The sequence below is a fragment of the Gekko japonicus genome, unplaced genomic scaffold, assembly GCF_001447785.1.
Source record: "Gekko japonicus isolate JY-2015 unplaced genomic scaffold, Gekko_japonicus_V1.1 scaffold251, whole genome shotgun sequence".
In the NCBI taxonomy this organism is placed as follows: domain Eukaryota; kingdom Metazoa; phylum Chordata; class Lepidosauria; order Squamata; family Gekkonidae; genus Gekko; species Gekko japonicus.
This window is the reverse complement of record NW_015161956.1, coordinates 1,147,736-1,162,751: the sequence shown is the minus strand read 5'-3', so window position 1 is coordinate 1,162,751 and position 15,016 is coordinate 1,147,736. Positions and strand designations below refer to the sequence as shown.

At 42.8% G+C, this 15,016-nt stretch overlaps 1 protein-coding gene across 2 annotated transcripts in view; it reads right to left on the bottom strand.

Moving 5' to 3' along the window:
• TYRO3 (TYRO3 protein tyrosine kinase) overlaps positions 1-15,016 on the bottom strand; it is a 94,060-nt gene that overhangs the window by 56,601 nt on the left and 22,443 nt on the right. For both annotated transcript variants that reach the window (XM_015429522.1, XM_015429523.1), the window contains exon 4: positions 8,109-8,279. In XM_015429522.1, the coding sequence (XP_015285008.1) occupies positions 8,109-8,279 (171 nt within the window). The remainder of the gene's footprint in view (positions 1-8,108; positions 8,280-15,016) is intronic.

Genomic DNA, 15,016 nt, shown 5'->3' with positions numbered 1-15,016 from the left:
GCCACCGCAGCTCCTTACTTATTACTTACTAATAAATTATTACTCATGGAGACCGGCGTTTGAATCCTGAGTCTGCCATGGAATCATGCTGGGTGACTTTGGGCCAGTCAAAAACTCTCTACTTAACCTACCTTAACAAGTTTTTGTGAGGATAAAATGAAGGAGAGAATGCTGTAAGCCACTTTTGGTCCCCCTTGCAGAGAAAAGTGGGGTATAAATGGAGAAAATAAATATAACTCTTGTTTCCTTTTTTTATTTGTGATGCCTCTTGCCTTGTGTGATTACTTCTTGAGATTTTACATGTGAAAGACAAAAAAAATTGGATTAAACAATTATTTAAAAATTGAGATTGTGCACTTGTTCATGAAGGGCCCAGATTCCATTGGATGTGTGGAGTGGAGTGGTTGCTTGCTTTGTTAATCTGGGCCTCAGCCAGCTTCATGCTGCTTGGTTTAAAATAAACCAGGGTCAGCCAAAGCAGTCCTAAGCAGAGTCCGTTGTAGCCAGTGGGCTTAGAGAGGTGTAACTGCTTAAGATGGCACTAGGAAACATCAGCCCTGACCTGGATAGCCTAGTCTAGCCTGATTGCTTCAGATCTTGGAAGCTAAGCAAGTTCAGCCCTGGTTAGTATTTGGATGAGAGACCACCGAGGAAGTCCAGGGTCATTACACAGAGACAGGCAATAGCACACCGCCTCTGAATGTTTCTTGCCTTGAAAACCCTGCAGGCTTGCCATAACTGATCTGCAACTGGACACTTCACACACTCATGCACACACGCACGAAACACTAACTGAAATTGCAGTTGAGCACAGCTTGCCTGAAGTCAACTTGTATTGCCTTCATTGAAAATGAAGATGAAGAGGAATGCAAGATCAAAAGATAAAGGATGACATGATGTTAAGATACATTTTGAAATCTTCTTACGCCATGAAACCCGAAGTTGATATATTCAAGCCGACAACTTGCCAAGTAATATTAGCATGACTACTGTTGTCTTCAACTGTGGGAACACCCAAAATGTTCTCAGTACTTTTGAGGTACATAAAAGAAAACCCAGTTTCTACTTGAAAGTAGACACAATCCACATATGTAACACAAATAGGGTTGCCGGGTCCTACCTGTGATCCGGCAGGGGGCTCCTGGGTCCTGCCCTGGATCTTCACCTCACCGACATCGGGGGGGGGGGGGGGACAACACTCTGATTTTTGGTCAAAACTCTATGGTGTTTTGCCTTCAAAACCATAAAGTTTGCCCACAAACTAGAGTGTCACCTCCCTGACGTCGGCAACACAATGATGTCACTTCCGAGTGACTTCATTGTGTTGGGGATGTTGCCCAGTGATGTCCCTGTTTGGGGGTGGGGCTTCCTCCGCTGCTGGATCGAAGCCCCCAAAATTGCTAATACCCCACCTAGACCAGGAGTCTGGCAACCCTATAAACAAATCGGGTGAGATACTAAAATGGTGACTCCTCCTTCACTTTGTTCCAGTTTTTAAATTTCTATTTTTTCTTTTGCCTCTTTGGGTTTTTTTTTTTTTTTTGTATTTTTCATATGTACATGTGAGTGTGTGTGCACCTGGAAGTCATGGCGACCTCTGGTGACTGACTGTGTGTGCACCTGGAAGTCGTGGCAACCTCTGGTGACTGACCACTACTGGGGGCCTGGAGGATATTCAGAAAGATGGCTGAATAAAGCCTGCCCTGCCTCTGGTATTTCAAGGAGGTCTCTCATCCAAGGACTTGCCAGAGTCGACCCTGCTTAGCTTCTGAGGAGATCAGGCTTGCCTGGGCTATCCCGGTCAGGGCAAGCATTTGGGTTTTCTGTTTTGCTGATACCAGTTGTTTTTCCTGTCCTCCTAAAGTCTTTGTTGTTGCATGCCTCAAGAATAGTGATCTAATGGTAGCATGGGCAGGCTGACTCTCTGAGCCCTGCTTTCCCTACAGAGACAAAAACATACACACAAAGCCCCAGAAAGACAAGTGAGTTAAGCCATGAGGAAAACATTGATTTCAAGTCCAGGAGATTTATTATTTAATCCTCCTCCGGCTCTGAGCAACATAAGCACAAAATAAATCACAGAATGCCTTGGGCTTTACAAATGTATTTGGAATGGCTTTGTCATAAATGAGTCTACATGACTGAAACCTCCAAAGTTACCAACTTACTTCTGGTTTTACAACATAAACCAACTGCAAGTGTTCCAGTGCAAACCTGCAACTCCCTCCTGAATATGGGTTGATGACTGGAAACATACTGCCTGTCCTTCTGCATTGGCGCTGTTTTTGAAAGGAGTAGATGGGCATTACTCCCCTCCTATGGTATCTTTGTTGGAGGTGACAGTATTTCCCAGTAACAGAAGTGTAGGGATAGGTTTTACCACATTATAATGTCATCCCCAGGAGCAACCTTCTACTTTTCCTCACAGGAATGTGTGGCAGCCATTAACTTCTATTGGAGAAAGTAAAAGGGTGCTCCGAGAGACATTACTGAGGTGTAGGCTAAATCTTCTCCTTGTACTGAAAAAGTGTGCGTGCACATGAAAGCTCACACCTTGAATAAAACTCTGTTGGTCTTAAAGGTGCCACTGGACTCTAAATTTGTTCTACTGCTTCAGACCAACAAGGCTGACCTGGATCTATCTTCTCCTTCCTGCTACTGATCCCAGCCATCAGAATCAAGTGTGTTTCTATCCAGGGTTCAAGATGATAGAGGGATGTTGGGACAATGGGATTAACTGTTGAGAACAGGGTTTGATATATTTAGATATTAGTTTGGTATACCCACCTAGATTAACAAGGCCACAGTTTTCAGTATACCAGACTGGTATTTTTATTTATTAATGTTTTATTTTGATTCTAAATCCATTGCCTTCTCATGGGAAGATTCTGCAAACAGTGCCTGAGCAATAATAATTCACTCTTAAGTCTCTTAAGTCTCCCTTAATGTTGTGTTTTCTCTGTTTGCAAAAACCTCTGCTTCAAAGCTCTAGCTCAGCTTTCCCTAATGCAGGTGTCATGGTGCCCACCAACATATTTTTTGGAGCCCACCAAGCATTTTTAGAAAGTGGGTATACCCACATAAATCACCATTGTCTTCTACCCCTTCATATTCAAGAGTCACACTTAACATCAGTCTGAGAGATCACATTTACTTCACGAATCACAAACTGTCTTGAACTTTTAGGAGCTAAACAAACTGGTTCAGTGTGTGAGGTTCGTAGAATGTACCTCTGTGTGCTAGAGACACCAGCCTCACAGAGGATCTCTGGATTACTCTCCTCTACTTGCCCTCCAAGTTTGGTGATGATTTGATTTACAGGGTGTGAGTTACCCCCCTCCAAGGTATCCTCCATTGTTTCCAATGGAGAGGAAAAAACAGCAAAATATTTATTTATTTATTTATTTGATTTATATCCCGCCCTCCCCAAAAGCAAGGGTGCCAGAAGCCCAGCAGAACAGAATCAAAGTCCCAGAGAATCTCTGCAACAGAAACTGAAGGTGGAGGGCATTTTTGCAAGCCCAGCAGATCCACTGCAATGTGCCCATCAGAACCAATGACACTGAGGCACTGCAAAGGGGATTGATGGCTTGTCATTCCACTCCCAGAACTACAGATTACATCACTGCAGGTTCCCAGACTGGAATGACAGCTCCCAGAGTGGACTGACAGCCCATGGGTCACAGTTCTGAGTTACAAGGCTACTCCATAACTCTGCCATATCTGGAACCTTCATAGGTCCAAGGTACACATTATACATTGCCCCTGAGAGTAGGAGAAACCTACTGGCGCTGGAATGACAGGTCGCAGAGTGGAATGACAGCCCCTGGGAATAAGGTGAGTGTTATGGAGCTGGAATGATAGCCCCTGGGAATAGCAGAAGTGTTCTGGCACTTAAATGATAGCCCTCCCCAACTGGAATGACGGCTCCTGGTAGTAGCAGAAGTATTCTGGGACTGGAATTACAGCAACCAAAGGGAATCGACAGCTTGTCATTCCAGTCCCAGAATTCTTCTCTGAGTCCCAGGGCCTGTCATTCCAGTCCCAGGGCACTTCTCTTAGTCTCAGGGGCTGTCATTCCAGCTCCAGAACACTTCTACAACTAGAAGGCCATGGTTTCCTTTACTGAGTCAAGCCATCTCATGCTAGGTCTTCTTCTTTTCCTACTGTCTTCAACTTTTCCTAGCATTATTGTCTTTTCTAGTGAGTCTGTCTTCTCATAATGTGACCAAAGTAAAATAGCCTCAGTTGAGTCATTCTAGTGTCTACAGAGAATTCAGGCTTGATTTGATCTAGGGCCCCTTTTTGTCTTTTTGACTGTCCATAGTATTAGTATGGTCAGGGTCCGGCCTACCTAAGGGACCGCCTCTCCCCATACATTCCCCCAAGAGCACTGCGATCGGGGAATCTCCATCGCCTGGAGGTTCCAGGCCCCCGGGAAGTGAAGTTGACCCAAACCAGGGCTAGGGTGTTCTCGGTGGCGGCTCCCACCTGGTGGAATGAGCTCCCGGAGGAGATCCGGGCCCTGCGGGACCTAGTGCAGTTCCGCAGGGCCTGCAAGACGGAGCTCTTCCGCCAGGCCTTTGAGGGGGAGCCGCCGCCGCCACTATTCCACCAATGATATTCCAACCATCTACCCCACATAGTGGGGATAGATGTCGCCCAATAAAGCTGGGGAAACATTCCTCCTGGCGCTCCTGCTGTGAAGAACTTGGCCGCCAGTGTGGGACGTCGCCCATCTTGGATTTTATGTAAATTATCAAAGCACCAAATTTTTATGTTAAGATATAGCATTTTTATTATGCTGTTGTTTGTATGCATATTTTAACTTCGGCATGGCCGTTTGTTAGCCGCCCCGAGCTGTATATTGGATGGGGCGGGATATAAATCCCAAAAATAAATAAATAAATAAAAATAGTAAAACTTTCCTCAAACACTACATTTGAAATGAATTGAAATGAATTGGCAACTTTGTCATTGTCCAAGTTCCATATCCATACATACTAATAGATATCCATACAAATAATAGTATGAATTACCTTGCTCTTGGTCTCCAGCGATACTTTCTTATATTTTAAGATCTTTGCTATTTCCTTCCTAACTCCCACTCCCAGTCTCAATCTCCTTTCTTGGTTGCAGTCTGCCTTCTTGTTGATCACGGAGCCAAGGAACAGAAAACCTTTTAACAATTTCAATTTCTTCATTGTCAGCCTTAAAGTTGTGTGATTCCTCAGTAGTCATTACTTTTCATCTTCCTCCTTGGGACTTTCTGCTTTAACCTTTATCAGCAGTAATTTCAAGTCTTCACTATTTTCTGCCAGTAATGAGGTGTCATCTGCATATCTCAATATTCCTTCCACCGATTTTTACTCTACCTTCATCAAAATCTGTTACCCTTTTAGTCTTAAAAGGGCTAGGTTAGTGTGGATGCCTCATTCAAAACCTGAACACACTTACACAAATAACATTATTGAAAGGTGAGGAAAACAATAGGTTCAAACTGGGAGTTTTAAACAAAACAATGTGAATAAAAATAGATCAAGGTGGGCAGCCGTGTTGGTCTGAAGCAACAGAACAAAGTTAGAGTCCAGTGGCACCTTTAAGACCAACAAAGAACAAAAATTCAAGGTGTGAGCTTTCGTGTGCATGCACACTTCATCAGACGATGAAATGGAATCTCATATCATAGTTGGACAATGACAGTTCTCTTTCATAAAATGTTTGTTGTTTAGTCACACACTCAAGTCTGACTCTTCGCAACCCCATGTACCACATCACACCAGGCCCTCCTGTCTTCCGTTGTGCTCCGGAGTTTTCCTAATTTCATGTTCGTTGCATCTATGACACTGTCTAACCATCTCATCCTTTGCCGTCCCCTTCTTCTTTTTCCTTCAATCTTTCCCAGCATCAGGGGCTTCTCCAGTGAGTGCTCCCTTTTCATTTGGTGGCCAAAGTATTTGAGCTTCAGTTTCATTATCTGGCCTTCCAGGGAACAGTCAGGGTTGATTTCTTTTAGGATTGACTGATTTGATCTCCTGGCAGTCCGAGGGACTCTCAAGAGACTTTCACAAATACTGGGAGGTAAACCTTTTCTTGTGCACAGACAACCCCCCAATCTCAAACAACTCCTCACTCACAATAATGCAACATCTAATCTGAACATGGAAACTGGGACCAGTGCTTGCAATAAACCCAGATGCCAACTTTGCTACCACATACACCCTGCCAACACAGTCACTGGACCCAACAGCACCAACTACACCATCTCAGGTGCATTCACTTGCTAATCTTCTAACATTGTATATGCCAGTAAATGCCAGCATTCCCATTTGTATCTCTACATAGGACAAAAAGGACAAAGCCTATGCCAAAGGACAAACTGACACAAATCTGACATCAGAAATCACAAGACTGAGAAACCTGTAGGGCAGGGGTGTCATACTCATTTGTTATGAGGGCTGGATCTGACATAAATGAGACCTTGTTGGGCCGGGCCACAGGTGTCATAAAACATAATGCCAGGAAGCAGAGATATAAACTTTATAAAGGACACAAAACACAAAGGGTTTTTTTACTTAAAATAAAAACATGCTTCAAACATTAGCACTCTTGCAATATTTTGTTTATTTTACAGTGTCTGATAGCTGACACCTCTTGCTCTGAATTATTGCATCAAAATGTCTGTGCTGTTGCAATCCTCAGGGCCAGCTCGCCTAGGGCACGCTGGCCCTCAGGGGCGCCAAACTGCGCCCCCCCAACCGGCAAGAGAGAAAAGGCGCTGGGAATCGAGGGTCTCCCCCCCCTCTGTGCCTGGCTGGGGTGGAGGAGGCGGCACCGCAGCTCGCCCGCCCTCCCCCCTCAGGGGGGAGGAGGCAGAGGCGGAATGGCGGTGGCCAGCGGGTGATCGGCGCCGGGGAGGGGAGCAGGGCCCCGCGGCAGCTGAGGCCCCCCCTCCCGGTGAGAGAGAAAAGAAAGGCAGCAGGATTGAGGGTCTCTGCCCGCCTGCCCCCCTTCTCTGCGCCCCGCCGGGGTGGAGGAGGCAGCACGGCCAGCAAAGTTTGCAGCACTTCCAAAGCAGCGGGGAGGCGTCTAGCCCCAGGCCACGGGAATCTCCTGCCCCTTCGGTGGGGGGGGGCTTTCGGCTCCCCTCCTCCCCCGTCTCTCCAAGGCCCCTGCTCCGCGGCCAAAAAAAAAAAGCAATCTCCCCGAATTAAAACATACAAAAGTGGAACCTTGCAAACAGTTTGGTTTTGGAAAAGCAGCCCTGGAAGGAGGGGGGGGGGGAGATGCAGAAGAAGAAACCACCCTGAGCACACCCACAGAGAAGGCTGTATATAAATCAAATAAATAAATAAATAATTCTTAGGGTTCTAACAAGGTTCTGTCTACTGAGTCTCTGTAGTTGCAGGCTTTTCTCTTTCGCACACCAATGCAGCCGGATGCCTTTCTGTTTTTTTGAAGGACACAGAAGCACTCAGAAGAGACCCAGGCATTAGAATTAATAAAACAAATGATAAACCCAAAATTTATTACCAGGAATATACCTACAATAGTTATACTACAGAGGGAGCTGGAAGGTGGTACACACTGTAGTTGTTAAATGGGCATATTTATCTGAGGGTGGGGTAGCAACTCAGTGATAGGAAGTATGGTCTGCAGAAGGTCCTAGATTAAATCCCTAGCATCTCTAGTATCTAAAATAGCAGGTGATGTGAGAAACATTCACCACCTGTGACCACAGAGAGCTGCTAGTGCTAGTCAAAGTATTGACTTAAATGATCTAATGGTCTGACTTGGTATAACACAGCTTCATACGTTTATTCTTTGGATTATCTATTTTGTAATACATTCCACATTGGTTCCGATGTACAGAAAAGCAGGACATAAATATTTAAAATAAATTACATAAAACATCTGCATCTTTGATGATCTCCACTCTGTACCATATACTTGATGTTATCACGTGTTTTTCACATTTGTTACACATCTGAGGAACCATCTCACATAAAACTGGGAAATGATACAGGTGTAATTTTTATCTTTTCCTCATGAGCCAACATTACATCCCTCCTGTTTGTGGTTTTATTTATCTTTGGAGAAAGCCTTACCTGACACATTGAGGACTGAGGGGGAGATTTCAGGAAGCCCAACTCTGGAATCCCCCATCCACCATACAATTGTAACTGGCTCAGGTGGACCAACTGCAGCACAGGCCATATGAAAGGGAGTATTAGGGACTACAGACAGATCTTCAGGCTCAATAGTGAAGTATGGAACACCTAAAAGAACAAAGCATAGATGTAATGGAGGGAAGATTTTTCTTCTTGATCAACCAAAGTATATCCTTTAAATTATTTCACAATACTTGGTATTTACAGAACAATAGTTGACAAGGTTTCAAAAAACAAACAGGTTAGGAACTAGATTTTATTAGCATTGATTTGTTAATATCGGTTCTTTCTTTTTAACAAAAACTGACCACAGATCAACTCAGCTCAGATACAGAACTGATTAATGTACATTTAGTTACTACAAGGCAACTACATGATCATATGTTAATCGAATAGGAAAGGTTGTTTTTATTGATTTTTAATAGACCCTTAAAATATCATCTGGAGGCCACAATCCAACAGAGTGACTAGGGCTGCATGCATATAACTCTTTATTAAAGAGCTGGAATTCCATAGATCTGCTGTTTTACAGGGAAGGGCTGAGAAGTTGGGAACCATTCCATCCAGCCCTCCCCCCACTTCTTTTCCCAAACAACTGATTAGTCTAATTCTAGCTTTAAAAATAGGGTCATATGTGTGAAGTATGGCTGCTACACTGGAGTCAGCAACCCACTTGAAGACAAAGTTTAACAGCCAATAGGGATATGCACACAGAAGCCTACTTATGTGCCTAGCTGGACAGGGATATGAAACTACTAGTACTCAAAATATCATTTTAAGATATGCATCTTGCCTTGATTTTTATTGTTCTTTTATACATAGAGTAGTTTTACTATTTTTTTTTAATAACCTATTTTATTGCTTTGGACATGCCCTGACCTGGATGGCCCAGACCTTGGAAGCTAAACAGGGTCAGCTCTGGATAGTACTTGGATGAGAGACTATCAAGGAAGGCCAGGGTCACTGTGCAGAGGAAGGCAATGGCAAACCACCTCTGAACGTCTCTTGCTTTGAAAATCATATGGTGACTCCATAAGTTGGCTACAACTTGATGACACTTCACACACACACGCACACACACAAACACAGCTTTGAAAGCACTGATATGAGATATAAATCTGAGAGATAATAATACATATTAAACAGGTAGTAAATATTTCAAAAACGCATAATGGATGTTAGGCAACTACTTTCTAAAAACAAGAGCTGTCGTCTAGGAGCTATATTGCTATTTTATGTTCTGACTTCAACACCTAAACCTGGAGCCACAATTATCTCAAACACAGCATATAATAAATCAAAAAATGAATGCAAGTAATGTCTCAAATTGTTCTGCCTGTTCTGTTTTCCAAAGACTGGTTGGAAAGATAAGATTGCTACATGGTATGCTAACCAATCGATGGTTTGTTGACTGCCAAAGGAAAATTTGATCCAATTTTTTATATTGCTAGAGATTAAAGAAATATAGGGAAAGGTGTTTGAATAATAAATTAACATCATGTATATCACAATATGAAATTTCATAGTAATCCAATTTTTAATTAAGCACCCATGGTTCAAAATTTACTTAAGAATAAATTTCAAAGTTAATCTTGGGTTTTCCCAGTGGATTAGGTCTGGCAGAATGTGACTTTCACCTTGAAAACCAAATTTCTTATGCTATGTGTAAGACTGACCAGACAATTCCGATCAGATAATTCTAAACTGACAATGCTGAATTCTGGCAACAATCAGGTCCAGAACTATGTATTTTCGGTTCTGCACAATTGTTTCTGAAGCTATTAATTCTAGTGAACTGACTGTTGCTTACATAGACTACGAAAGTATCTTACCAGTACACTGTTGCTTGCCGTCTTGGATCATTGTTACCATATGCTCACAATGAATGTTGAATTCTACATCCATCTTTGCGCTCAATATAATAACTACAAGGGACCCGTAACAAAATGTTGTATAATGTGTTGTGACTCTCTGAGCTAGGACAAAAATCTGTGAGCTGGAGGCTAAAAAGCTGTAGCTAGCTCACACTAACTCAGCTTAGAGGGAACACTGGTGACTGTAGTCCAGAGAAACCCCACAGTTTAAAAGTAATCATTGTTATCAAAGCTCTGCAGTTTTAATAGCATTCCCATGACTAAACTACTGTAACTCAACATTTCAGCTGATTTAGCAATACCACTTTGGTCAGGATGAGGCATCAAAGAGCAGCGTCGCTGGGTTGGGGGGGGAGAGAGCTACATTTGAAGCCTCTGCCATTCTCACTCTATTGGCATTCCAATGCAGGGAAAGAACTGGCCAGGCGGACCCACCTCTGGGCAAAATCCTTCTGCTCCAGACTTCTTTGTTCTATCAGTAAACCTAAAACTTAATTAGCTGGGAGGAGGTGGGGGAAGAGGAAGAGTGGAGGCACTGGGAACTTCTCTCGCCTGCGCCAGTTTCCCCAGGGGTGGGGTGGGGTGTATGTGCGCTTCCTTCTTGCAAAGTGGAAGGAGCTGCCCAGTGAAGAGAACTGAGAGCTGCTGCAGTTTGCTTTAAATCGCAATTTGTCTGCTGGAGGCTTGAACCTTCGGTGGAGGGGGCGTGGCCATGGGGAGGACTCAATGCTATCAGATCAATAGGAGAGAGAGGGACGGGGAGAGAAGGCTCCTCCCCCTCTGCCCTGGTAAGTCCATTCTCTAGGCAGCCGCAGTGAACTCTGTTTTACTTTTTGGCTGTTTTTTAACTCCCCTCTCTATATTTTAAAGTTTTTAGATTTTTCTGCACACCTGGGAAATAACTGACGTGTGCAGGATAATCTCTTTTTCCCCCATGTGGTCCCAATCTGCAGAATTAAGTATCCGCACAGAGAGGGGACCCTTGGCTATTAGTATAATAACTATAACTACAAATCAGCCTAATATAAGGCCCATTAATTTCAATAGAAGAGAAGTGAACATATTCCTGATCCTTCCAACTGAAATCAGTGGGACTTAATAGGTAATATTTACAGTGTTGTATCACCACCAAAGGATACATATGAAAACCAGGGGTCTTCAGTCTGAAGGAATTATTTTCCTTACTTTCACCTGACCTCTAATTGATGAATGCAAGTGTTGTCAAGTTGCAGCTATGATTTACTAGTTCCTCTGAATTTCCAGCTTTTTTTTTTTTAAGATGAGTCTCCAGCCTTTTTTGTTGCAGAAATATAAGGAGGTGTGGATTTCCAAAGCTCCCCACCCCTATTCATAGAAATCTCAGTTTCCCCTCATCCCTACAATCCACCTCCCTGAAACACTGGCAGGTTTTTTGCTGGCACTCTTTTAAAAAAATCAGTAGTAGGGACATTACTATAGTGCCTTGATGCTCTAGTGATATACCTACCATTGATTTTAAAAGTCAGCAAAAAGCATATTAGGAGGGAGAAGATGATGAACACAAACAGGTTATCACAGAAAATACCTCAGGGCCAAACTAGAGCTACAGGGCCACAGGCTCAACCCATGACTGCTGATGCCATTTTAGGGAAGCATTTTTAATGGTTAAATTCTTCCTTAAAAGGGCATTGGCAGCCAGAGTTTCAACCCCTAGCTGCCATATCGTCTAGTTTGGCCCTTAGTGTGGCCCCTTCATTTCTTCTGTAAATGTCTCTGCATTTGCAGCAGCGATGAGTACACAAGGAGGAACTGTCCCCATGTGGAAACAGCTTGGTTCTCTTAACCATGGTTTAAGCAGCCAGGCCTCCATTTCAACTTGAAGTGGTAATCAGAGTAAACAGCACTAAATTAGCTTACAGGCTGGCTGCAAGAATGACCAAAATAATAAATGTGAAGCACTTCAAATTGCTGTTAAGTTCCATGACATGGTCTGAAGTTACAGAGGAGAGCCACTGTACTGAAGCTATGGATGACTGGATGCTGCCTGGTTGAGAGACCCTTTGAGAACCCTAAAATTGCCTCCTTGAGTTCTATGAACAAAAGGTAGGATAAGAATACAATAAATATGCATAAAGGATTTGTTCTTGAAGTAAAGCAGTATGTATCCCTCTAATTATCTGACAGACATTTGCTTGGTTTCTCAGCATTAAGAAAGATTAATGTAATTTAGGCAGAACACTTTAATTGGAGATCTCACCAGAGTAAATACATAGAAAGAAGTCTCATTTTAACTGATAAACCCCCCCTAAAGTAATTTTAAACTCTGGTTAGCATTTGCTCCACCATTCTCTGAAGCCAAAATGCAACACTCCCCTGGCTTTTAAAAAAATTAAAAGCAGAGGCCACAAAAAAGGCTGGAAGTTTGAGCAGTGGAAGGGAAAGAAGGCTCCTGCAGTGCAGTCCTAAGCAGAGTTATAACCTGACTCCACTGAAGCCACTGAGTTGGCTTAGAAATGTGGAACTCTCCTTAGGATTGCACTGCCAACCACTTCTCCAATGGCCCTGTCTCAAATCAGCCCCTTCTCACATTATTCTCTCCCCACCACCATGGCAAAAACTGATATAAGTTCCTCCATATTTTCCCTCATGGGCGAGAAAACAGTTTGGAACAGAAAAGCATAGTAAGCAGTCTCTCCCCTCCACCATTCTACCCCTCAACTTCCCAGCCTCCCACAGTCAACGTCAGGAGACTGTTATGTATCTTCCGCCACATAATATCCTGTTTGGCTCTTGCAGATATCAAATAAAGCATGTGATATATGTACAATAGAATCTTGTTTTGATGGAACCAGTTTTGAAAGACGTCGTATTTTGGTTTTAGCTCCTAAACAAGAAGCATGTCATAATGCCAAGTCTGACGGCTCTCAGGCCAAATGCTTGATGCATTTATTCAATAAGATTTTGCTTCTGGTAAAAGCAGTACAATTTGACCTTTAGATACTGGATTAGAAACACAAGAAGCTTTGAGTGTATAATCCCTTGAATAAATTCTGCAGGTACAGGTACAGGATTTGCGAAAATCTATTGATGTCTTTTTTATATACAAAGTATGACACACCCATAATACAGGTAGCTCTAAGCTAACAGAAACAGACATTGTGTACCTAGCAGCTCTGTACAATACTGAATAAGTTTTAAAGTTATTACCAGGTGAAATGAGAAGAGGATTTATGAGGGTTCACAACACTGCAGTTTCAAAGGTGCTCACCAATGTTCCCTCTAATTTTTTCCGCCTACTCAGTGGAGCACTTCACATCCTGAGCAGAATAGAACTGCTGTAAATTTAACATGGGCAATGGGCATTGCAAGACCCTGCATGGCTCCAGATTGCTGCTGAGTGGGGCTTCCTAGGTTAATGAGCAGTCCCCAATGATCCTTGGTTAATGCACAGCTTAGAGGGAACACTGGTCACTCCTCCTCTCTCCAAACATTGTGAAATGAGACAGCAACATAATCTAGCACCGTCAGTGTAAAATTTCTGACCAGGATCCAAATGAGCATCTTCCTTCTCCACAACATGGCTTTTTTTAATAATATGACCAAATTACAAAATGCTTTCGCTCTGCTCAGTTGTCCTGAAACATAAATTTTATTTAAATGTGCAGCCCTTTGATGACAGCTGGTATTTATTTAGGATGAGTGAATATCCCTTCTTCCCTTTCATTATTGTTCCGTGGGTTGGCTGCGCTACGCTTTCTGCTCTGTATGCCTTCCGATTTAATGTTGGAAAATGTCCAAAAATAATTTTAGAACTGGCGCATGCCCACTCTGCCCCAATATTCAATTCACATTTGTGCTATGTTTACAGGCTGCTGACAAACAAGACTGGACATATACTTTAAGTGTCAGTGCAGAAAGGAGTTCTGACAGAAGTGTAGGAATACATCAAGATCCCTTTCTGCAGTGTTTTAGTCAGTGTACATACACACTTCTGCATATTAGTAACCGGTAAAGAGGGTGGTATTAAAGTAAATGAGTGTACCACAACATCTGATATATTCTTGATAAGAGGCTACTGTTAGGACAGAATATGGAGAAACAGAATGGTTCCCCGTTGGCAAAGCTGTTAGACAGGGATCTCTCTCTCTCTTCAATCTATATGCAGAACACAGCATAAGGAAAACTGGATTAGATCTGGATGAAAGTGGAGTGAAAATTGGGAGAAGGAACATTAACCATTTGAGATATGTAGATGATATGTAGATGATATCACATTACTGGCAGGAAATAGTGAAAATCTGAAATGACAGCTGATGAAGGTTAAAACAGAAAGTGCCAAAGCAGGAATACAGTTGAACATCAAGAAGACAAAAGTAATGCCTACTGAGGAATCACACAACTTTAAGGTTGATGATGAAGAAATTGAAACTGTTTAAGATCTTCTATGCCTCAGCTCAGTTGTCAACCAAAAGGGAGACTGCAACCAAGAAAGTCAAAGGCAACTGAGACTGGGAAAGGCAGCCATGAAGGAGCTAGAAAAGATCCTTAAGGGTAAGGATGTGTTGCTGGAGACCAAGGTCATGATAATTCAAACTATGGTATTCCCCATTTGTATGGGTGCAAAAGTTGGACAGTGAAGAAAGTTGATTCATTTGAAATGTGGTGCTGGAGGAAGGTTTTACGGATACTGTGGACTGCCAAAAAGACAAATCAGTGGGTTCTAGACCAAATCAAGCCTGAACTCTCCCTGGAAGCTAAAATGACTAAACTGAGGCTATCATACCTTTGGTCACATTTATGGGAAGGCAAGAATATCTTGAAAAGACAATAATGCTAGGGAAAAATGAAGGCAGCAGGAAAAGAGGAAAACCCAACATAAGATTGATTGACTCAATCAAGGAAGGCACGGTCTTCAGTTTGCAGAACTGAGCAAGTCTGATTATGATAGGATGTTTTGGGGGTCATTAATTCATAGGGTCGCTATACGTCAGA